General features: G+C 45.8%; 1 protein-coding gene across 1 annotated transcript; it reads left to right on the top strand.

Annotated features, from left to right (window-relative positions):
- The first annotated feature begins 615 nt into the window (after positions 1–615).
- CELA1 (chymotrypsin like elastase 1) lies at positions 616–19,632 on the top strand. The gene is made up of 8 exons (XM_053298413.1): positions 616–655; positions 5,332–5,414; positions 8,581–8,681; positions 11,378–11,503; positions 12,817–12,953; positions 13,536–13,681; positions 15,649–15,798; positions 19,520–19,632. The coding sequence occupies exons 1-8, from the start codon at positions 616–618 to the stop codon at positions 19,535–19,537; spliced, it is 801 nt and encodes a 266-aa protein (XP_053154388.1). The 3' UTR covers positions 19,538–19,632.
- The last annotated feature ends 3,348 nt before the right edge of the window (positions 19,633–22,980 follow it).

Genomic DNA, 22,980 nt, shown 5'->3' with positions numbered 1-22,980 from the left:
CAAATTCAAAATTCTGCATAACTTCAGCATTTGACTTTGTGTGTTTGACCATGTCAAATGTTGTTTTTAAAATTCAGCTTTGAGGAGCCTATGGGGGGAAAAAAGGTGGATATATTTAAGGCACCAGTGACATTATCAACATGTTGTATGCAATCATTTTACACTACTTTTTAAAAATCTCTGACCATCTGTAACTGGGGATGGTGCAACACATATTCAGATTTGAATATAAATTAAATTTTGCAGGCAAATTCAAACTACAACTTGCTGTCAGAATTTTCCAAAAATAAAAATAAAAATAGGGGATTTAGAGCCCCAAACTTATTGCTGTTCCTAAAATACATACAATTCTAATTATATGTGATATGTGTATAATTATAGATGTTCAGATTTGTCCTTCAACAGAACATAGAATGGAGATGGGGAAACATGTCCAACAGCACCGGAGCAAGGTCGCCTTCTGTTTGTGTTTCCAAGCCAGCTGGGCTTCTTCTCATCGCCCCTCTCCGCCCCACTCTCAAGTACGGCAGTATTCAATTCTTTATCTCTGACCTATAATTCCTAACGTATAAAAAGGGTGACAACAACCAAGAATGTGCCTAGCATTTGTTCACCATGTTGAAGCTTCTCGTCTTGGCTGCAATTGTCCTTTGTGGTAAGTATTTCAGGGGCAGAGTAGCTCCTTGCCTCAAACTGTCTCCTTCAGTGGCTATTTCACCTGGAGCTTTCCCAGGCAGCAGGCTTTACAGCAAGTTTGAATTTGCCTCAAAAATCTGGTGCAAACAGTGGATTTTATTTTTACTCCAGACATAAATTGGGCTAGGCTCTAACACTCAATGAAAAACCCGAATCGTGTGTGAAGTGGTCCCCAATATCCTGGATGGACTTCGGGGGATTCCAGCCAATGTGCGAATTTACACGCTCCATTCTGGTGGAGAAGCAAGCTAAAAGCCCCGTCTGGGAATGCTCCTGATCATGAAAGATGCAGGGATGTAGCTATAATTGAACAGATGGGTTCAAAGAACCCAGGGCCCCGGGCTCCTGAGGGCCCCGCAGCTCCACCCCTCCCTATTTTCTCCATTATCTCCCTCACTCCAAGGGGCCGCCAAGGATAGGGGCGAACACGGGGCCCCCTCTCCTCTAGCTATGTCCTTGGAAAGATGTATGTAACTTCGTGGATATTCTGAACCCCATGGTGCTGGTGGCCTCCAGAACAAACCAGCAGCCCTAGTAGTACCACTACAACCAAAAGTTCCTGGACCGAAGGAAGCATGGTGTGGGGAAAATTTTAGCTCCCCCATGGTGACCCAACCCATGCTGTCTGCACCCACTGCAAGGCACAGGGCAGCAGGGGGAAGTACCCTAAGCATCTCACAACATCGGGGATGCTGCTGCACCTGTGGCAGCATCACCGGGGCGGGGGGGGCCTGTTCCTGCTGGGAGCAATCAGCCTGGTGTGCCCTCAGCTAGCACCATCAAGGGAGCTGCTCCTGCTCCCAAGCAGGGAACATTGCCTGCGTGGTGGGTGCAATTGGTGAGTAAGCAGTGTGTTTGCCCAGAACCTCATCTCATTACCCGGGCAGCTTGAGTTCAGTCCACTTGAACATCTGAACCCTCGGGATGTCCCAACCCAGCGGAACTAAGGGTGTAACTATCATAGGGCAAGGGGAGACAGTTGTCTGGGGGTCCACTGCCTTGGGCGGGGGGGCAGTGGCAAGTCACATGACTGACTCCCCCAGCTGCACACCTGCCCGGGCTTCCTTCAGTTGTATTCATTCTCCGAAATTGATGTGAGTGTTAAGACCTGGAGCTACCAGAACAGCATGTCTTTCTCTAGTACCATTAAATGACTTGCATCGTCCACAATTTACAAAACCTTTTAAAAAATAATTTAGGACGATGTTCTATTGTGGCACATAGGTGTGTGTGTGTGTGTGTGTGTGTGTGTGTGTGTGTGTGTGTACACACACACACACATATACACATTTTACTATGCTTTTTGTTACCACTATTCAGCCTCATTTAAGATTTCTGTACTTCATGAGCTGAGCTTCAGTGAGGGGGGGCCATTTTAAAATCTTGTCTCTGAGCCCACTCCAACCTTGCTACGCCCCTGAGCAGAACTCCACCTTTCTCTTGCTTTGGCACCTGCAGGAGCAAGAGCCAGACAGCCATGGCCTGCCAAGGAGGCGTGGCTCGGAAATGTGCAACCTATACAACCAGAAATGGATGCACCTTTCCAAGGTTGTCTTGGCACTCAAGCCATTCTTTGTTGCCACAAACGGCTTGTGTGCCCAGACGGCTTGTGTGCCCAGGCTTGTGTGAGCCAGGCTTTGCTCGCTGCTCTTCTCCTTGAGAAGACGATGAGTGAGATCCAGACCACACTGACCACTGAGGAAGCAATCGCCTTGGCAGTTCGGCTGAGTTCTGGAGTGGCGGATCAGCTCAGGACACCCTTGGGCGCATCAGCAGAGCATGTTTTTTCCTGCCTATGTGACCCAAGGATGAAGGGCAAAGTGGTCCCCTGACCAGCTGCCCAGGTGGAGGGACCTCCTGTTCAAAGAGGTTAGATGAGGAGAGGAGGCTGGTGCACAACCAGTAGGAGGGTACTGCAGCGCCTACGGCTAGTTTGCAGCCCACTCCTAGAAGGAGCATCCCCACCGCTTCCTGATCCAGCAGCATGGTGTCCCTGGCAGGGCCAACTGAGCGGGTAGTTCTGCCTCAGCATTCCACCCAGTGGTTCACAGAGGGGTCCCTTGGTGCCTTGGTGGGGGTACGGGAGGAGCCCACCGAGCCCTGCAGCAGGTGCTGCCGAGCAGTGTGTACTGCAGTACCTGCATGAGCTGGTAGCAAGCCAGGAGATGGAGTCAATCCAGTTTTGGGCAACGTGTCGCCAAGTCTGACTGGACTTGGTGATGGTTGCTGGATGGTTCCTCTCGTGCCTGCCAAGCAGCGCCCAGAGCAAGAGGGTGTTCTCCATGGCTAGGGACGTGCTGACACCCCATCTCACACACACGTGGATGTTGACTTGGTGGAGCAGCTGGTCTTCCTGAGGGCCAACCTCCTCTTGCTGTCCACTGCAGCACCACTGGCAGTTCACCCCCCAAACCAGTCTGCCTATTAGTGATGCCTGCTGACACACACACACCCCAGCACCATGGCCAGTGATCAGATGATGAACTGGTTCCCTGACCCATGTGTCAGGCTGTCATCCAGGGCCCAGCACCAATCTGAGGCTATGGTGTTATCCAGACATAGGCAGGCAGGCTGGCAGGGAGGGATGTATGCTGAAGAAGAAGAGAAGAAAGAAGAGTTCTCATGGCAAGAGTCTGGATGCTTTGTTTCTTGTCAGACCTTTGGTCCATCAGGCCATGACTGCTCTGTCATCCTGCCTCTCTATGACAGGCAGGCAGGATGGAAGGTTTGGTTTTGTGGTGTTCTCAGAAGTGAGTAGGTATAATATGCTGGTTGTGCTGTTGCTTGTTGTTAACTCTCTGGTTTTGGAGAACTTGGGTCCCTGCCTGAGTTGTTTGGTTTGTTTGTGAGATAGTGTTGTGGCGAGAAATGGAAGTGGCAGCTCAGCTCTGTGTGTGTGTGATTGCTGTGAGATGAGCTCCATGTGTAGCCTTGAGACTAACATGTGCTCCAGTCACTGCTCTGTTCTGCTCTGCAGTCTGCATTGCTGTGAAGTGTGGCTGAAGACATTGCTGTAGTTGAGCTTATGGCTATGCTTGCTGCTGCTAAGGGTGCTGCTGTACTGTGACAGCTGTTGCAATGCTGAAGTAAGGAGTCATAATCGTGTGTGAGAGAGCAGCTTGTGCCAATGATACTACAGTGCAGGCATTGTGGCTGGCAGTGGATTCCGGGTCAGTGGTTCTTTTTTCTCTCTCTCTCTCTTTCTTTCTTTTTCTTTTTCTTTTCTCTCTCTCTCTCTCTCTCTCTTTTTTTTTTTTTTTTGGTCATTTGGACTGTGTTTGAAATGTGTGTTCTGTGTTGGGAGGGACAGATTCCCTTTTACTGCTTCTGCAGTGTTTTTCAAGGCAGGGCTGCAAAATTGTGCACTTTGCTTGTTCTGGCCATAGGGAACAATGTGGAACTTGAAACACCCCTTTGTTCCCCATGGGTAGCTCCTAAAGACACCAAGTTGGGTTGAGTGGTAGGGCATGATGGGTGTTACCTACCACCCAACTCACAAAAGAAATGGGTAAGCAAGCAATTTTTAAAAACATTTCAACATTTCCCTATAGGATCCTATGGGATCCTTTTGAAAAGGTTAAAAAACATTTTAACCACCCGCTTACCCATTTATTTTGTGGGCTTGGTGGTAAGTAGCACCCATTGTGCCCCACCAACCAACCCACTTTGGTATCCCTAGGAGCTACCCAAGGGGAACAATGGGGTGTTTCGAGTTCCCCATTGTTCCCTATGGCTGAAACATTCAGAACACATGAAACAGACTTGAAATGTTTCAAATGTTTTGATGAAATTTTTGAACATTTTGTGTTGCATTTCAAGCTCAAAACAAAACTCAGAATCCATTTTGTGCACATCCCTATTCTGAGCTCAGCTATTCCGAAAATGTAAAGGGTTTGGTAAAGATTATTTTTGTATTTGTTTGTTTGTTTCTTCAAGGTTGTTAGGATAAACATAACCATGTATGCCTCTCTGGTCTCCTTGGAGGAAGAGCGGGATATCCATGTAAATAAATACATACATACATAAATATAAGTTTGGTAAAGAGTGGAGGCATGATGCACTTTTTTATGAAGGCAAAGGGTGGATTCCTCCACATGGGGGTGAAGTGATGGTCAAAGGGGGGCTTCAGTTCAGTTATAGGACTTTTTTGAAGGTGTTGTGGTTTTGGGGTTTTTTTGTTTTTTGCATAAAACCATTAAAAATCAATGTATTGACCAATCCACTTCAAAATCAACACACAGAGTCCTTATAATCTTTTCTACATCTATGCCAAATTCCGAAACTCTAGGACAAGCTATTCCAGAAATATAAAAGAGGATCTCTTTTCCCTTGGGGGACATCATGGGGGTCCCTAGCTAGGAGAGTGGGCACATGGACCTGGGCCCCCAGGTCTGTGCCTAATGGCACCCCAGCCAGCAGTTAAATTTTGGTGTTCCCATTTAGCCATTTGATTCAATTTGATTCAGGAGATCTTTATTCTTTCACAAAATAATGTTAAGTTACCCAGGTTTGTAGAGAAGAAAGATGCAGATGTGGATCTGATTAAATGCAATCGGTAGCAGCTGAAAGACAGTTCTCTTGTATCCAGTGGCCACAACCAATTGAGATTATGCTGTTGCCATTTTATTTTTAAAGGACATTGCTTAGAGGAATCTCTGGAGGACCATGGACGTGTTGTTGGGGGCATGGAGGCAAGGAAGAATTCGTGGCCATCACAGGTAGATGCAATATCTCCTTTCCAGAAATGGTGAGGTGGGAGGGTTGCATTTCAACAGGGACCTTTCCCTGCTGGGTGGAAAGCAGCTGGGGAGGAGTGGTTTTGAGCATAAAGATGGGTTGAGGAGAAATAGTTTAGCAGCCACCCTCCATTCCCACCGTTCTTCCAGTTGAGCTTGTAACCCTGATGTGGGCAAAGTCACACATCACATATGTAGCTTGTTCCCCTATGCCAGCAGACTAGTTTAGCAGAGTGAAGAAAGTAGATGAAATGGAAGGGATGCAAGTGCCCAAAATAAGAGCTCTGAAGAACATGGAGGAGAGAGATCGAGATCTTGGGGTTATGGTGGAGAGCTCATTGAAAGTGTCGACTCAGTGTGCGGCAGCTGTGAAAAAGGCAAATTCCACGCTAGGGATCATTAGGAAGGAGATTGAAAATAAAAATGCTATAGCATTATAATGCCTTTATACAAATCTATGGTGCGGCCACATTTGGAATACTGCTTACAGTTCTGGTCACTGTATCTTAAGAAGTACATTGTAGAACTGGGCAAGGTGCAGAAGAGGACAGCCAAGATGATCAGGAGCCTGGAGCACCTTCCTTATTTATTTATTTATTTATTTATTTAACATTTCTATCCCGCTCTTCCTCCAAGGAGCCCAGAGCGGTGTACTACATACTTGAGTTTCTCCTCACAACAACCCTGTGAAGTAGGTTAGGCTGAGAGAGAAGTGACTGGCCCAGAGTCACTCAGCTAGTTTCATGGCTGAATGGGGATTTGAACTCGGGTCTCCCCGGTCCTAGTCCAGCACTCTAACCACTACACCACGCTGGCTCTCTTCCCATGCTGGCTCTCTTCTTCTCTCTTCTCTCTTATGAGGCAAGGCTACAGCATCTGGGGGTTTTTAGTTTGGAAAAGAGGCAACTAGGTTGAGACATGATCAAGGTGTATAAAATTATGCATGGAGTAGAGAGAGTGAATAGAGAGAAAAATTTATCCCTCTCTCACAACACTAGAACCGGGGTCATCCCATGAAACTGAAGGCCGGGAAATTTAGGACCAACAAAAGGAAGTACTTTTCACATAGCACATAATTAATCTATGGAATTCTCTGCCACGGGATGTGGTGATGGCCACTGGCTTGGATGGCTTTAAAAGAGGCTTAGAGAAATGCATGGAGGACAGGTCTATCAATGGCTACTAGTCTGGTTGCTGTGGGCCACCTCCAGCCTCAGAGGCAAGATCTCTCTAAATACCAGTTGCAGGGGAGCAACTGTGGACTTCTCAGAGGCACTGTGGGAAACAGGATGCTGGACTAGATAGGCCTTGGGCCTGATACAGCAGGGCTGTTCTTATGTTTAAAAAAAAAAATGCTTGGGAAATCAACCACAACATATTTGAAGAAATAAATCTTTGACTTTGTTTGAACAGCATTTGGTAGTTATTTTGTGGTTATTCGGGTAAGCATGGGTTCCCCATCTATACTGTTCACATTTGTTTTCAGATCAAAGAACACAGAACACCATGCTCTCTCCAATTCAGAACCCATTCAGTGAACTTGCACGGAGTATCCCGTTGCTTTCTGGGCTTTGCTTTTGGAGATTGCTGGGGGGCGGTGGGGGGTGGGGTGGGCAGCAACTGGCAGCTGTTGGATCAAATCTGGCTATCTGTAGGACATCATTTGGCTCTTCAGTTAACAACTCAAGAGGTCAGAGCAGGATATGGAGGGAGTCTTAGAAGCAATAAGAGTGAACCCTAGCAGGTTACTTTGCAGGGTGGGGTTTGGGGCATTGCTGTACCACCCCACACTGTCTCTTCAAAGTAATCCTTTGACTAGCTACTAACCAGGGGATTTGGGTATTCCTCTTCCTTAAAAGGAATCCACATTCCAGGTACTTAGAATTTTAGGGTTGGAGGTCGGGATGTTGGAGGTCTTCTAGTCCAATCCCCTACTCAGTGCAAGAAACTGCTACAGTAGGGTTTCTTAGCCTTGGGCCCCCAGGTGTTGTAGGACTACAACTCCCATCATCCCCAGACATGGCTTTTGTGGCTGAGGATGATGGGAGTTGTAGTCCAACAACACCTGGGGGCCCAAGGTTAAGAAACCCTGTGCTACAGCATCCCTGATAGATGACTGTTGCACTATTGAACATCTTTTATGGTGAAGAAATGCCTAATGCCTCACCTAAATCTAGAAGAATGTCCTAACTGTAGAAGCTTGTTTCAGCTGTGGAACAGACTGCCTTGGGCAATAGTGGGCTCTCTTTTTTCTTAGGCTTTCACACATAGGCTGGACAGCCATCTGTCCATGAGGCAGTAGCAGCTTCCTTCTCCATTTTAAACTTCTGCCTGTGGGTCGTTCTTCCAGATGATGATAAAATGTGGGATCTGCAAAGCTTTTCAAGAAGTCTAGATGCTGTCTTAGTCCACACATTTGCATAGGTTTGTGTGCTCCTTTCCGGAGCAACTTATTTTCTGGACACACACACACCAAGTCAGGACCTCATGTGATTTTTTCAGTGCCACTTGCCAGCTCTTGCAAGAAGAACCCACCCACTACTTTTGTAGCGCCCAAGGCAAGGGACACATTCTTCTTGCAAAGCAAAAGCTGGCCAGGATGTGGAGCGTGAAAATCATGCGAGATCCCTTCACAGCACGTGATCAGAGGTTAAAAACGTGCTGGGGAGAAATGCAGAAGCGTGTGTATATGTGTGTGTATCCTGCATTTTATTGTTGACTGGAAGAGCCCTGTATACATACAGCAATTAAAGACCTTTAAGGACGTAGAATGCATCCATTAAACTGAAATTAACTATTCATGGGACTGTGGCCCTCGTTGGGTTAGAAGATGGGGGCAAATATGACCATGTGTGAATGCCTGGGACAAGCCCTCGAAGCTTGTAGAATCACAAAACTCTCATATGAGAACCACCTTGCAAAAATACACCTTGTTTGCCATATTTCTGTCTGGAGCCCTTCCAAAGTGGCTCTCAAACATGTGCCCATATCATGTGCCCAGCCATGCATATGTCCAAGGAGTGGTCTACAGGAGAAACTCACATCTGCTTCAAGTGTTCCTTAAATCTAGCTACAAATATCTATAGTGATCATCTTGATGGCAAAAAAACCAGGAGTGCAATTCTCTTTTAATTCCCTTCCCATCTAGATTTCCCTCCAGTACTACTCCAATGGAGGCTGGTATCACACGTGCGGCGGGACATTGGTGCAGCAAAACTGGGTCATGACAGCAGCTCACTGTGTGGACAGGTGACTATATGAGCAAGGTTCTCATTCCGTAATGCTGACAGGAAATGTGCTTTGACCAGGGCGCTTTCCAGACTAGACCCTACAACGGGGTCAAGACATATCTCGGAAGTGTGCTTCCACACTTCCTGTGTCATGACACCGCAGTCCCTACGCGGACAGCAGGGTGCCGTTCACATTTCCAATGCCTTGTTGTGAATTTGATCACTGCAATTTAAAGCAAGGACACCGTATATCTGGTGTGAAAAAGATGCTGTTTTTTCGGGTTGTTAGTTTCCGCGAGACGGCTCCCCTTGCTGTTTACGTTTTGAATGTGACTTGCCCGAGCAGAGACATTGTGCTGATGATGAGCAGCTAGTCTGGAAAGCGCCCAGGGCTCCTTTTATTTTATTGACTTTAACCAGGGTTCTTTTTATTTGACCTGTTGTATTTATATTCCATCCTTCCTCCAAATGGCTCAGGACACCATACACGGTTCTTTTGCTACTCCCTGCAGCCCTGCCAGGTGGTTTAGGCCGAGAGAGTGTGACTGATGCAAAGGAATGCCATGAGCTTCATGGCTGAGTGAGGATTTAAACTCAGGTCTCCTTAGTCCTCGTTCAGCACTTCACCAGGTTGTTTTTAAGAGGGAGTATTGATGAGTTTGTTTGTTTATTTATTTATTTTACATAGTCTTATACCGCCCAAAACTTACATCTCTGGGCGGTTTACAACAAGATAAAAACAACATTAAAACATTAGTTAAAAACAAAAACAAGAAATTTAAAACACAACAATTAAAAAAAGGTAAAACAATATTCTAAAACAACATTAAAAACAATCAAAACATTATCAGTTAAAAGTTTGGGTGAACATATGCATCTTCAAAGACTTTTTAAAAATTTTCAGAGATGGGGAGGCTCTTATTTCACTAGGGAGCATATTCCAAAGCCTCAGGGCAGCAACGGAGAAAGCCCATCTCTGAGTAGCCACCAGACGAGCCGGTGGCAAATGCAGTCAGATCTCTCCTGATGATCTCAATGGGCTGTGGGGTTCATAATGAAGAAGACGTTCTCTTAAATACCCAGGGCCCAAGCTGTGTAGGCCTTTATAGGTTATAACTAATACCTTGTATTTTGCCCAGAAATATATTGGCAGCCAGTGTAACTCCTTCAATACAGGAGTAATATGGTCTCTCCTAGAGTTTTGTGGGAAATTTCCCCCATTCTATACACAGATCTGGGGGTGGGGGGTGTAATATAAAACACTGGTGGGAAATGTTCTCTGTGTGTGTGAGTGTGTGTTTCTTTTTTCTTCCAGCTGGAAGCTAACCTGAGTCTCTGGGATAGAGTGGAATGAATTGAATGAGGTAGACTAGAGATAGTTCCTCATAGTGATCCTGGAGTAGGAGAGAAATGGAACAGAAACAATTTCATGTTTGCTTCTTTCAAAATGCCCTCCTTTTTAGCCAGAATTCATAAATTGCTTTAAATGGGTTGGCTCTTCAGTGATGTCACACTGACATGTGTCATAACATAGCCAGTGTCTTACTGGCTGCCTTGACCCACATAATATTATTCTGAAGCACACGGTTAGGAGGGCATCATGTGGTATGTCATATGACATTCCATTCGCTGTGCCTTATCTAGCTGTATAGACTCAGAGTAATTTACATAAGTAATTGTGAACCATGGAGCATGCTGTACTGTGGCCACATAATTTGATGTCTAGAATACAATCCTGGGAATCTCAATTCTTCACTTTTTTTAAAAAAGGCAACGTTCTAGACTACATGAGTGCAGAGTTGTCCGGAAACAGGAAGAAGGCTCGAACTCAGGGGTGGGGTGGAGCACTTCTGTCCTTCATTAAGTATGTGCCCCTCCCTTGCTGGCTCAAGGCATTTCCTCTCTGTAGCCCATGTCTCTTCTTGCCACACCCAGCTCCATGGGAGGTCCAGACATGGTAAATACATTATGTGAGAAATACAATTAAGAACATACAATCCAAAAACACAATGACTAAAATAAGCAAATATTGATATGTGATTAATTCTGGGCACAGCGTTTTCTGGGTTCAGGCCTCCATGCAAAATGTTTTAGTGAGTGTGCCCTGAATCTGCCCATGAAAAAGACTGGCTGTAAATCTTCACTTTTAAAAAGGTTTCCTGCTTAAGAGCAGTGGCCGACATGGTGCACAGTATTATGTCACCAGAATGATCCATGCCGGTGCTTCTGCAGACTCAAAAAGCAGCCCTGCACTGTTCGGAATGAGCAGTTATACCAGCAGCACTACTGCAGTTATTCCTGTTGCGGTGAATGGGAATAATTGTGGAAGTGCTGCTTAAACAACTGCTCATTCTGAACAGCATCAGGGCCTGTCATACGAGCCCACAGAGGCCCTGGCATGGAGCGTTGTGGCACCGGAAAACCGCACATCATGTTGGATAATGTTTTCCTTCAGGACTTATTATCATTTGGCCTCTGGAACAAAAATGTATATATTGAACCTCAATAATTCTTTGGCTGTTGTCCTCTAGGCCCCATGGAAGTGGGGTGAGGGATCCTTACTACCATACTATGAGCTTCTTATTTACGTCTGCGTATTTTTTCTATTTCCTGTCAAATGTTTGAGGATATTTGTATATGAAACTGTCAGGACATGTGGAGAGATTCCATACTGGCAACATAACTCATTTCCATGTTCCTGCCTCTTATCTACAGCAACATGAATTTTCGTGTGGTTGTTGGTGACCACAACATTTATCAGCAGGAAGGCACAGAACAATACATAAGTGTGGGACGTATCTTTGTGCATCCATATTGGAATAGCAACAATGTTGCTGCAGGGTAAGTTTTGTCCTGAAAATGTTTTCTATCTGCATAAATCTACATGATTAAACACTAGGGTCCACATAATAGCCAGGATCCAAAAGTTTACTTTAGATATATTTCGATGTAACCATTTGGAGATTTTTTTTTACATTTCCCCCTCTTTGAACAACAAACCCCAATAGCTGCTTTTGAAAGTCTCCTCAGTTCCAAAAGCAGTTGGCTCTGTATCATGGATGTAGCAGGCTGCTCTTTGAGAAATACAGACCCAAAGGGAAGGTCCATGGCTCAGTGGTATAGCACTTCCCAATCCCCGGGCAGAAAATCCTAGGTGCAATCCATGGCATTGCCAGTTAAAAGGTGGTAGTGCTGAGAAGATACTTTCCCAAAACTTTTAAGAATAACGGAATCAGCATGCAAGCGAGGACAGCCTGGAGCTGCTCTTATATATGTGACCCAATGGAGAAGACATTCTTCCTGCTGCAACTATCATCTGTTGCCAGGCTCTTCCTGGTGGCCATTTTCTTGAGGACTGTTTACACTGGGCAGCTTTAAGATCCACCAGCAGCTGCAGCCAGAAACATGATTGTTTTATTTTTAAATTGTACGTAAACCACTTTGGGAGGCTGCGGCCTGAAAGGCTGTATACAAACAAAATAAAATAAATTGTTTTCTTCATCAACTTCGTAAAGGTATGCATCCAGGAGTCAGAAGTACTAGACAGAGGAACTTAAAATACCATACAGAACCAAAGTTGTTGTTTTGTTGTTTCATGAGTTGTTCTTTTGAAGGAAGCAATTCTAGGAGACACAACAGAAGATAATAGTTTGCTTCAGGTTTCAGGTCATTTGCTTGGCAAACTGCCCTCCGTGGGCTCCCTCCTACCTCGGTTGTCCCCCCTGAGAGAGTTGCTTCACCATCATCACCACCACCACACCAGCACAGAGGTGACCTCAGAGATCAGTAAAGGGCCATTCCATCAGTAAAGGAACGAGGGCTCTGGTTCCTCAGCAGCTGCCTAACCATGCTGACCTGCCTAGAGCAGTCATTTTGTTTCTATATGTATAGTAACAAAATGACTGATCTAGATTTTATTTTTCTTCCATTGTGTGCATTTAGCTTTTGCTTACACAAATCCAAAATTTTATTACGTTTTTGATTCACACTGGTCGACTTGGTTCTATACGGGGCGGGGGGAGTGAAAGATAGCTTTATAATAGACAGATGAATAAATAAAATAGCAATTCCTGGTTCTAAATGATCTTTGAAGAAAGGCCCATTATTTCTTCTTTTGTTCACACCTCTCCCTACTGTGTCCTTGTTCTCGACAGCTATGACATTGCACTGCTCCGTCTCTCTCAAAGAGCTACCTTGAACAGCTATGTGCAGCTTGGGGCTTTGCCTCCATCTGGCCAGATCCTGCCCAACAACAATCCCTGTTACATCACTGGCTGGGGCAGGACCAAAAGTGAGTGGTGTCACTGTAACTCTCACAAGGTACAGGGGCGAGGCATCTTCTGTCTAACCTCTTTGGCTCTCAAACGATAGACAGTCCGGGTACTAAATCTCAGTTTGTAGCTTCATATTGTGCCTGGAATTCTTAATCTGAAAGAGGAATACTTGTTCCAGAGTAAAGAGTGCTTGTTCCAGACTCTTGTTCCAGGCTGTGCATGCTGTTCATTGGTCCTTGGTTCAAACCCTGATGCCTCAGATAAGATAGTGGCAGCTGTACAAAAATAAATGCCATACCACTTCACTTCATATTTTCAAACTGGGGGCAGGGCAGTCAATTGAGGTCTAATCTATCCCAGTGCTCAGTATTCCATATATTCTTAAATATTTTTATTTGAATGATTGGGTGCTGTGCAGCCCAGTGTAGGTCTGCTGCTTCTTTACCCCAAGACAGTCTATAGCTTGACACGTTATCTGTCATGTCGACCACCACTGGTGAATTCTGCACAAGGAGGGAAGTGGTCTTGACATATATAGGATAGTTACGGTATCTCCTTGGGCAAGCGAAATTCAAGACTATGGTGTATTTTTTGTACAGCTAATGGACAGCTGGCCACAGTCCTGCAGGAAGCCTATCTCCCTGTTGTGGATTATTCCACCTGTTCCAGCTCATCCTACTGGGGCTCAACAGTCAAGAATACCATGGTGTGTGCTGGAGGTGATGGTACTCGCTCTGGATGCCAGGTAATCCCAAACTGGAGAAACAAATCACACAAATCACAAGCATGTTAAGTGGAAGCTAATTTGGAGGAAATGATTCTCCTTGAAATTTGCAAGTGAGACTTTTCAGACTGATATTCTGGTTATAACCTGCATTTATATTAGGTTCTATGTATTTGCCATGATTGTGTGGGAGCTCAGAAAATGTGTGGAATTCAGTTTCCTAAAAATCTCAAATTTATTTTTGGAAGGGAAAAAGCAATCTTCTAGGCTTATGGTACAAAGGTATGTCTGAAAGAGTACAGGCAATGCCCACTGAAAATTCTTTCCTCAATTTGCATAATTCATATGGGTTGCAGACTTTGATCTGACTGGACATGATTTTTTTAATGTGCAGTACACACAACTCTGATTACACTGCAACAGCTAGCGTCCTCAAGATCTGTTGTTAAAACTGGATATGCAGGTTTTAATTCCAAGTCAACACTGTTTAGAATGGATTTAATCTCTGCACTGATATTCACACTTTGGTAGTGACTTGAGGAGGGTGTGCAGAACCAGTTTGAATCTATTCAAACTGATCTGGTTCGACTGGACTAGCCTTAAAAAAAAAGGTGGCCAGTCCAAGTTAGAACTTAACTGGGCCAGTTCTGTTATGGATTGGTTCGAACCAGTTTGATGGTTCAAGGGGCTATGCTTGTAGTCGAAGGAGGCGTGGTTCCCACCTCCGTGCATGCACAGAGGCCATTTGTGTGGCCTCTACACATGCGCGGAGGCCTGAACCGCAGCAATGCCGCATGGGCCACACTGCTGGTGAGGAGTCCCAGGGTTTAGAGGAGCTGCTGCTGCCACCACCACCCTGCCAGCCATCCTTAGAAGCCTTTTAAAGGCAGTATTCCCCTTTGCTTGTAAAGGGGAAGCCGCACTGGATTCCCCTTTACAAGCATAGTCCCTTGGACTGTGAAACCAGTTCGATTAAATGGACTGGACCACCAGTCAGGTGGTTCGGTCCAAATTTGGTCCAAATTTAAACTGAACCTCTAGAAACGGTTCCGTGTACACCCCTAGTTTCAGCCAAAGCAACAACAAAAAGGTTGAATTCAGATATTTCTCTATTCCTAAATACATGAAGTATATTTGTATAATATTGTTCTATGATTCTCCTCTCCTTAGTTGAGATTCAGTCATGAAGAATGCCTCTCCACTTGCCACTGTTGGCTGGAAGCAGCACAAAAGCAGTCATATTAATCTGTTGACCTCAGAGATCATATATCAATAGAAGATCATAGGCTGGTTCACAGGTTTCTAATTAGGGTAGGAGATGTGTCCTACCCAAGTTCGAGACCTGTGCGCGTTCCCATTTTCCAATCATCTGTGAATAAAAAGCAAGATAGGAGGAAGTGATCATCTGCTAAACAGCAGCTGGGTCAGAGGGCTCCATCCTACCCAGCAGCTGCACCCAGCTCTTTAACAAGGTAGGACAAAAAGCTTTCTGACTCAACTGCTGCTTAGCAGATGATCACTTCCTGCCACTTCTATCTTGTTTTTTGCTCCCAGATTATCAGAAAACAGGAGCATGCACTGCCCCGGACTCAGGTAGGATGCATCTCCTACCCAAATGCCAATCATGTGAACTGCCCTACTAAAAGGCTAGAGCTGAATTAGCATCCTGTCAGTCTATTTCCCCCCAAAACCCAGCCTCCTTAAAAAGCCTGTGAGGGACCATTCATTTGGAATTAACCATCCTTGTCTCTATCAGCTGCTTTGGCTGGCTGGGTTTGGTTGGGTTGAGTTGTGCTGGATTCGGTTGGGCTGGGCTGTGTTCCCAAGAGCTGCTTGAGTAGAAGTTTTTAACAACATTGGTCAGCAGCTGCATTGCTACTAGCTGCAGGACAGAGATTTCACAAAACTGAAAATGTTCAAAGGAAAAATAAAAAGAAACATCAGAAATGCTGGTGATGCCTGTCTTCCCTCTCTGTTTCCTTCTCCAGGGGGATTCTGGAGGGCCCTTGCACTGCCAGGTGAACGGAAGATACTATGTCCATGGAGTCACTAGTTTTGTTTCCAGTTCAGGCTGTAACGTCTATCGGAAACCCACTGTGTTCACTCGTGTCTCTGCCTATATTTCCTGGATTAATAGTGTAAGTTTATTTAATGTGCATTATGGAGGAGGCCGGAAGAAAACTTGAATGTTTTCCTGGCTAGGATATTTCATTTCAGTTTGTCAGAGAGTGCAACTAGGGATGTGCCTGAGTCGTTTCAGCACCTCATTGCAAAGGCGCCGCCGAAACAATTCAAGCTGCTGCAGCCAAATCATTTTGGCAGGGGGCGAGCGGTAGCTTTAAAAGGAGGCACGCAGGTCTTCCCTTCACTGCCTCTGTCACCCCACTGTGGTGCTGTCGGTTCTAAAAATGGTGCTGCTTCCAGCAGTCAGCATGCACATGGCTGCTGCCACATGCCGGCTGCTGGGAGCAGCACCACAGCACAGCATGGCTTTTTAGAACTGACAGCGCATGGTGGGGTGACGGGGGGCGGAGGAGGAGCAGGTAAAACCTGCATGCCTCCTCCTAAAGCTACCGCTCTCTGCCCGACCTCCCACCCCCACAGCTGCACGAAACGCTTCATTCACATCCCTAAATGCAATGCACTACAGCTTAACTACGATGCCCTAAATCAAGGCTGCACAACTTCAGCCTTCCTGCAGACGGTGGACTATAACTCTCATAATCCCTGACTATTGGCCACTGTGGCTGAGGATGGTGGAAGTTGTAGTCGAAAAACAGATGGAGGGCTAAGGTTGTGTAAAGGTAAAGGGTGCCGTCATGTCGATTTCGACCCCTGGCGCCCACAGAGCCCTGTGGTTGTCTTTGGTAGAATACAGGAGGGGTTGACCATTGCCATCTCCTGCGCAGTATGAGATGATAATGCCTTTCAGCATCTTCCTATATCGCTGCTGCCCAATATAGGTGTTTCCCATAGTCTAGAAGACATACCAGTGGGGATTCCTTCTGCTTGTTAGTCAAGCATTTCCCCACTGTGCCATTAGGTGGCCCTGGCCTAAATGGTAATAGCTGTGTTAACTATAGTTTTATGAAGGTGCTGAGAAATTATGGTGAGAGGTTGATTTGTTGGTGACATAGGCACAGCAGTGTTGACGGCATTGGGCCATCTGGGTATGTGCCCCAGATCAGTCCTATAGTATCCCAGTCCTTGGTGGATGCATTGATGATTAATGGCTTCAAAAACCAAAAGAGAGTGTTGAATTCCTTTAGAGAGCATCAAAAAGTTTAATAATAGCAATGGAGTGAGAGCCACGCCCTGTGACCTGGGCCCCAAATCACTCAAGGACCTGGCAACACCCCTGCATAGCTGTTACCAAAGGTGGGGAGGCTGAGAGTGTTACACCCCTCCATTACAGAATCATAAACTGGATATCAAAATGTCTGCAATCTTAAACATGCTCATATGATGTCAGCGTCATGAAAATCCACATAATTTACATCAGATTAAAAAAAATATGGGATGGAAGCATGCAAAAGTTCTTCCTTCAGAAATCCAACACAAAGGATGAAGTTCTCCCCACCCTCCACCAAAACGCACTTTGCTCCTTTTGTGGCCCTCCCAATATATTTTTTCTTTCTGGTGCCACCACTCATTAGTGACTTTCCTCATGGTATTTCTCAGGCGCTGGGAGGGGGGCATCATCAGAAAGAGATACCATCTAATGGGGGGATTTGACAGAAGAGACTATTTTGAGATAGGCCACCTACACAGATGCTGTTGGTCTTCAATCTGCTTTTTTAGTTAGAAAGCATTGGCACAGTCCCTGTCTGAAGCTGCTGCCTTATACTGTATCAGACCATTGATCCATCTAGCTCACTATTGTCTACAGTGACTGGCAGTAATTATCTGGGGTTTCAGACAGGGGCCTTTCCAAGCCTACTTGGAGATGGCTAGGGTTTGAACCCGGGACCTTTTGACATGCAAAGCAGGTGCTTTGCTACTAAACTACAACCGCTCCCCTCCCATCTGATTGGGTGCTCAGTGCACTCAGTTGGCACACCTGGCCCTTTGTCGGGAAACCCCCATAAATGTTATTTCTCCAGAGCTACAATTCCGAGGATTCCTTTTGTGGAGTGGCTATTAACCCAATGTATGCATAGATATGAATAACAGGGGTGTAGCTATAATTGAGCGAATGGGTTCAAAGAATCTAGGCTCCCCAGCTCCTGAGGGGCCCCCAACTCCACACCTCTCCCTATTTTCTTCGTTATCTCCCTCACTCTGAGGGGCCGCCGGAGAGAGGGGCAAACAGGGGCCCCCTCTCCTGTAGCTATGCCCCTGATGAATGGCAACTTCATAGGCATGCTTGCAAAATGCCGATTATAACAGGTGCCGTATGTGGGTTTGTGTGGAAGGAGGGCTTATACATTGCAAGACCCCTGAGGGGAAACAGTGTCTCTGTGCATAGAGGTACATGGGAACCTCTCAATGCTGGGTTTGGCCACCTAGTGTCAGGGGTGGCATGCATGTTTTGGCCTAGCCACAAAGGTATCCCCAAGTACAGTTTTTGACTACTTCTTGTAGGCACAAAAGGCGACCATTTTATGGGTGAAATATTGGGTCTAAGAAAGCACATGATGTAGTCACTTGCAAGTGGGGGTCTTCTCAGTGCCTGGAGGGTAGAGTGCCTGGGAACAATGTTCCCTGTAACAGGGATTCCCAGAAGTTGTTTATTTTACTTACTTACTTATCTATCTATCTATCTATCTATCTATCTATCTATCTATCAAATTTGTACACTGCCCCAAACTTTCATCTCTGGGCAGTTAACAATAGCATAAAACACGTTAAAAACATATACAAAAAAATTAAAACAATTTAACAATTTAAAAACAAACCAGAGATTAAAACCTAAAAAATTAGGAAGCTGAGAAAGCTTGGGCGAAAAGATGGGTTTTCGTGTGTTTTTTGAAAATTGCCAGAGATGGGGAGGATCGTATCTCAACAGGGAGCGCATTCCACAATCTCGGGGCAGCGATCGAGAAGGCCCCTCTCTGTGTAGCCACCAAACAAGTTGGCAGTAACTGGAGACAGACCTCCTCAGATGACCTCAATGGGCAGTGGGGCTCATAGTGAAGAAGACGCTCTCTTAGATACCCAGGGCCTAAGCCGTCTACAACTCCCAGAATCCCCAAGCAAAAGCCATTATAACTGGGGATTCTTGGAGGTGTAGTCAACATCTGGGATTCCTTGTTAGAGGGAACACTGCCTGGGAACCCCATGTAAATCACCTTGAGCATCAAGGAGGAAAAGTGGAATAGAAATGAAATAAAAGTGAAACAAAGGGGTGCACTTGGGGACACCATTGTGGAGAAGGCTAAACCTGCTCCTGCCACTTGATCTCAACTACTGAATCTCAAGTCTGTTACTACCTACATGGTCCCATCCTGAAGTATATTTCTGGGATTCACATCAGAGTGTGATAAAAAGCTGGGTGTGTGTGTGTAGTAATCATTAAAGACAAAGCATTGTTTTAGTACATTTATATCCCACTTCTTTTCTACCATGGGACGCGGGGCAGTGCACAAGGGTCCCAGATAATTCCCTCATTCAGGCACTGAGCAGACCTAGACACTCCAGACCTGGGACCATACACTTTATCTTCTCCCATAAAAGTGAACTGCTGCCATTCACGCCCGCAGGAGCTGAAATCCTATACAGCCATTACAACTGCAGTAGTCCTTGATAAGCTTAACCTGATTACTTTGGTGCCTAGAATCAAATCTGGTATTTTTATAAATTTTAAAGGAATATTTGTCCTCATGAGAGTAATTTTTGTTTTAATCTGCTTTCTTTCAGGTAATTTCCTCAAACTGAACAGGCTAGAAAACAGAATTTACATCCGAGGTTGAAATTGTTAATTAATGTTGGAAATTAACATGTTCCAGTCAAAACATGCTGCACGTTATCTGTCTGTGGAATGTTGAGGCATCTACAACTCGTAGCATAAATAAAGATGTGCACTAGACTGTTTTGTTCTCTGTCTTTATGCTCTCTAGCGTTAATCTTATTTTGCACTCCCCGTTCCTTGAACACTGGAAGTTTCAAAGCAGTCTTTGTGGGATCAGGGTCAAATAGAGTATATATAGAGCAACCTGTAGATGAGTGCTTACCTGCTTAAGTGTTGACAAATGGGAGGGCTGGCTCCCAAGGGCACAGACCCCCTCACTTCCACACCTGAGCGCACTTTCCTTCCAGTTCTTGCCTTGTGAAGTCTTTCTTTTTTAACTGAGATCAATATTATGAACTTTTGGCCCCCTCTACAATTTTTTTACAAACATTTTATTGGTGTTCTTTACCAATTGCGCTCTTGACAACTTTTAGAAGAAGAAGCCTTCTTCCCCTCTCCTTCCTCAGCCTCCTTTCTCTCTCCCTCTCCCCCTCCCCCTATAAATATTTGTTGCTGCTATTCTTGATTCAGTGTTGCAACCAGAAGAACATCAAAAGGGCATTGGACACATTTTTGCATTCATCTAAGATTGCAGCAGTTTACATGCCTCAACGTCTTCAAAGTATGTTTGCACAAAACCCTTCACATGCCTATGTGCCTGAAATTCGAATGGCATAATCTCTCAGTCTACCATGCTCTGATTTTCATCCCATTCAGACAAAAAGCAAACCTGCTATAGGCATTTTAGTGATTTCCCATTATAATCTATGGACATTCTCTATCTATCTATCTATCGATCTATCTATCTATCTATCTAAGGCTTAGGTGGTACGTGGCACATCCTGTGTGAATTCAGAGTCCTTTTTTGCGAGAATTCAGTCAGAGCAGGGAGGAGGAGGAGGAGGAGGAGGAGGAACAGCTGTTGGGGGCTTGATGTTAGTCACAGCTGGAAGGAGGAGGAGGAGGAGGTAGAATGGCCAGGGAGGGGTTAGGGTTGAGGGAGGTGGTCCTGGCTTTCTGGGGCAGGGGGCCGGATTGACCATGGGGGTTTAATGTTGGAAGGGGTTTAATGTCAGAGGAGGTGGTCCTGTGCTTGGTGGGCCAGGCCAATGTGGAGCCCGTAAGGAGCCAGCAATTGACGCTGCTGCTCCTGCAGGGAGCAGGAGCAGGTCCCGGGTGAGGTTAGGGAGGTCTCTGGGTCAGGAATCAGTAGTGGGGGGGCGACAGTTGGCCGGAGCGGGGAGAGCCCAAAGTGTGTGAGGAGTGCTGAGGAGAGGGAAAGAGGTAGGGAGACCAAGCACACAGGTGCTCTGCACAGGCCCAGCTAGTAATTCATAATACAGTAGGACCTCGATATTTGTGGAACTGCTATTCACGGCTCCCTGTATCCACAGGGTTTCTAATAGACACCCGTTTCCAGTAACTGCAGATACGAAAGGGTTAAAACCCAGATATCAACAGTTCCTAGAGGGCCGAAAGAGACCGCTGAGGTCACTTCCACCCACTATTTTGTCTGCAGGAGCTCAGGAGGAGCCACATTGTGGCTAATTTCTTTTCTATTTTTTAATGACTTTTTCCCATGCTTTTGCATGGTTGGGGGGGGGGGGGTATTGCATCTTTTGGGGGGCATTCCTGGGCACATGGGAGGATTCCTGGACATATGCAGACCTCACAGAGCATGCCAAAGTAAGGGTTTTTTTTGCCATTTCTTTTTGCTGTTTTTGCCATTTTCCCTCCTGCCTGGAACCTAGCCACCCCACCACCCCACTTTCCCCATAGGAATAATGCCTCATTACTTGGGGTAGTAGACGAGGAACGGAACCCCCATGAGTAACAAGGTTCTCCTGTATGTAAGTTGTATTTGCACTATATCACTTATTTTTACACGTACACTGTAATCAAAAGAGCAGCAATATAACCTCACAAAAAGGAGGAAATTTGTGGTCATAATCACAGAATAGGCACATGCTTACTCAGAAGTAAGTATCACTAAGTTCAATGGGACTTACTATAAGGACAGTGTTCAGAGGATTACCATCAATTTAATGCAATGTCAGGAAGTGATTTATTAAGCAGGATTTCCGGGAAGTGATTAATTAAGAGAAAAATAAGACCCTGCAAAGCAAACCACATTAAAACATGGTTTCTTCCATTCCAAGCTCCGTGGGAATTTCAGCAGAAGTGTTTGGTGGGGAAAATGATACAGAAACGCAGGTGGTCGGTAGGAGTGTGCGAGCCGGCCATTTGTCTGGCTTGGCTGAACCAGACCGGATTAGAACCTACCTAGCCTGGTCTGGGCTTGGCTGAACCAGGTCTTGTCTGGCCATCGGGCCAGCTTGGAAGGTATATTTGTTAAGGGAAATCCAGCTAGCCTAAGGGCCAGGGAGTCCAGTGAAAAGGGAATACTGTATCTTTAGTTTCCTGATGGCAGGAGCGGCCACTGCAACAGCAGAGGTGGCAGCGGGGCCTCCTCCAAGCCACCACCCCCCGCCAGCCTCCCAAATGGCAGGCCAAGCTGGCTGTGACCCAATTCAGGCGTCTGCACATGCCCAGAGGCCCGAACCGGGCCACAGACAGCCCAGCCTGTCATTTGGGAGGCTGGTGGGGGGGTTGGTGGTGCCCCCATCATCACCACCGATGCCATGGCCACCGCCATCCCTGCCAATGGAAAGTAAAGGTAAAGGATTCCCCTTTTGTCATCGCCCCCTGATTCTGAGGCTAGGGAATCCCCTGTACAAGTATACCCCCCCGAGCCTGCCCACGAGGCCGTTCTTAGAACCAGGGGTGGTCTGGTTCGTACTCGGACCACCTGAACGGGCCAGTTCGATGCAAGCCTGCTCACACATCCATAATTGAAGGCACTAAACTGAAAGTGTGCAACAACAAAAGGTAATTTTTAAAAAAAAAACTCTATTGAAAGGGTATGAAGGATTAATCATCCTTTTCATTGCCCGTTTTACATTATGAATTAAGTTGCTTATGTTCTAAATGGCTGCCTGTTCCCAACTGTGTGTTCTAATAGGTTGTGTTCTAAGGGCAAAAGTTCAAAGTTTTTGGTAAACTGTTCTGTCTAGAAATTGAAAAGTTTTGTCTGTTTTTTGTTCTGATTTTAGAACCCCACAAAACTGGTTCTAAAGAATATATTAGAAGCGACGGATTTGGGCAGCTGAGGCATTCTTGTATAGCCTGGAGAGAAGAGCTGCTGAAAATGGAGCTGAGAAATCACAGGGAGAGAAGCGGAAAACCCTCTTAAGAACTAAATCACTCTCAAAGCAGCTGAAGGAACTGTCTGGAAATGAACCCACCAGTACTGGAGAGAGCGAGCAAGGCCTGTGACTGAGCAAAGGAAAAAGCAGGGCTCACTGCAGAA

Source organism: Hemicordylus capensis, chromosome 2 (assembly GCF_027244095.1).
Source record: "Hemicordylus capensis ecotype Gifberg chromosome 2, rHemCap1.1.pri, whole genome shotgun sequence".
In the NCBI taxonomy this organism is placed as follows: domain Eukaryota; kingdom Metazoa; phylum Chordata; class Lepidosauria; order Squamata; family Cordylidae; genus Hemicordylus; species Hemicordylus capensis.
This window is presented reverse-complemented; position numbering and strand designations above follow the sequence as displayed.

What these genes read in the sequence shown, in the direction of transcription:
- CELA1 (XM_053298413.1), top strand. Translation starts at nt 616, where the DNA reads ATGTTGAAGCTTCTCGTCTTGGCTGCAATTGTCCTTTGTG. An exon ending in AGAATTCGTGGCCATCACAG is followed by an intron (nt 5,415 to 8,580) that starts GTAGATGCAATA and finishes CTTCCCATCTAG; the next exon opens with ATTTCCCTCCAGTACTACTC. An exon ending in AGCAACAATGTTGCTGCAGG is followed by an intron (nt 11,504 to 12,816) that starts GTAAGTTTTGTC and finishes TGTTCTCGACAG; the next exon opens with CTATGACATTGCACTGCTCC.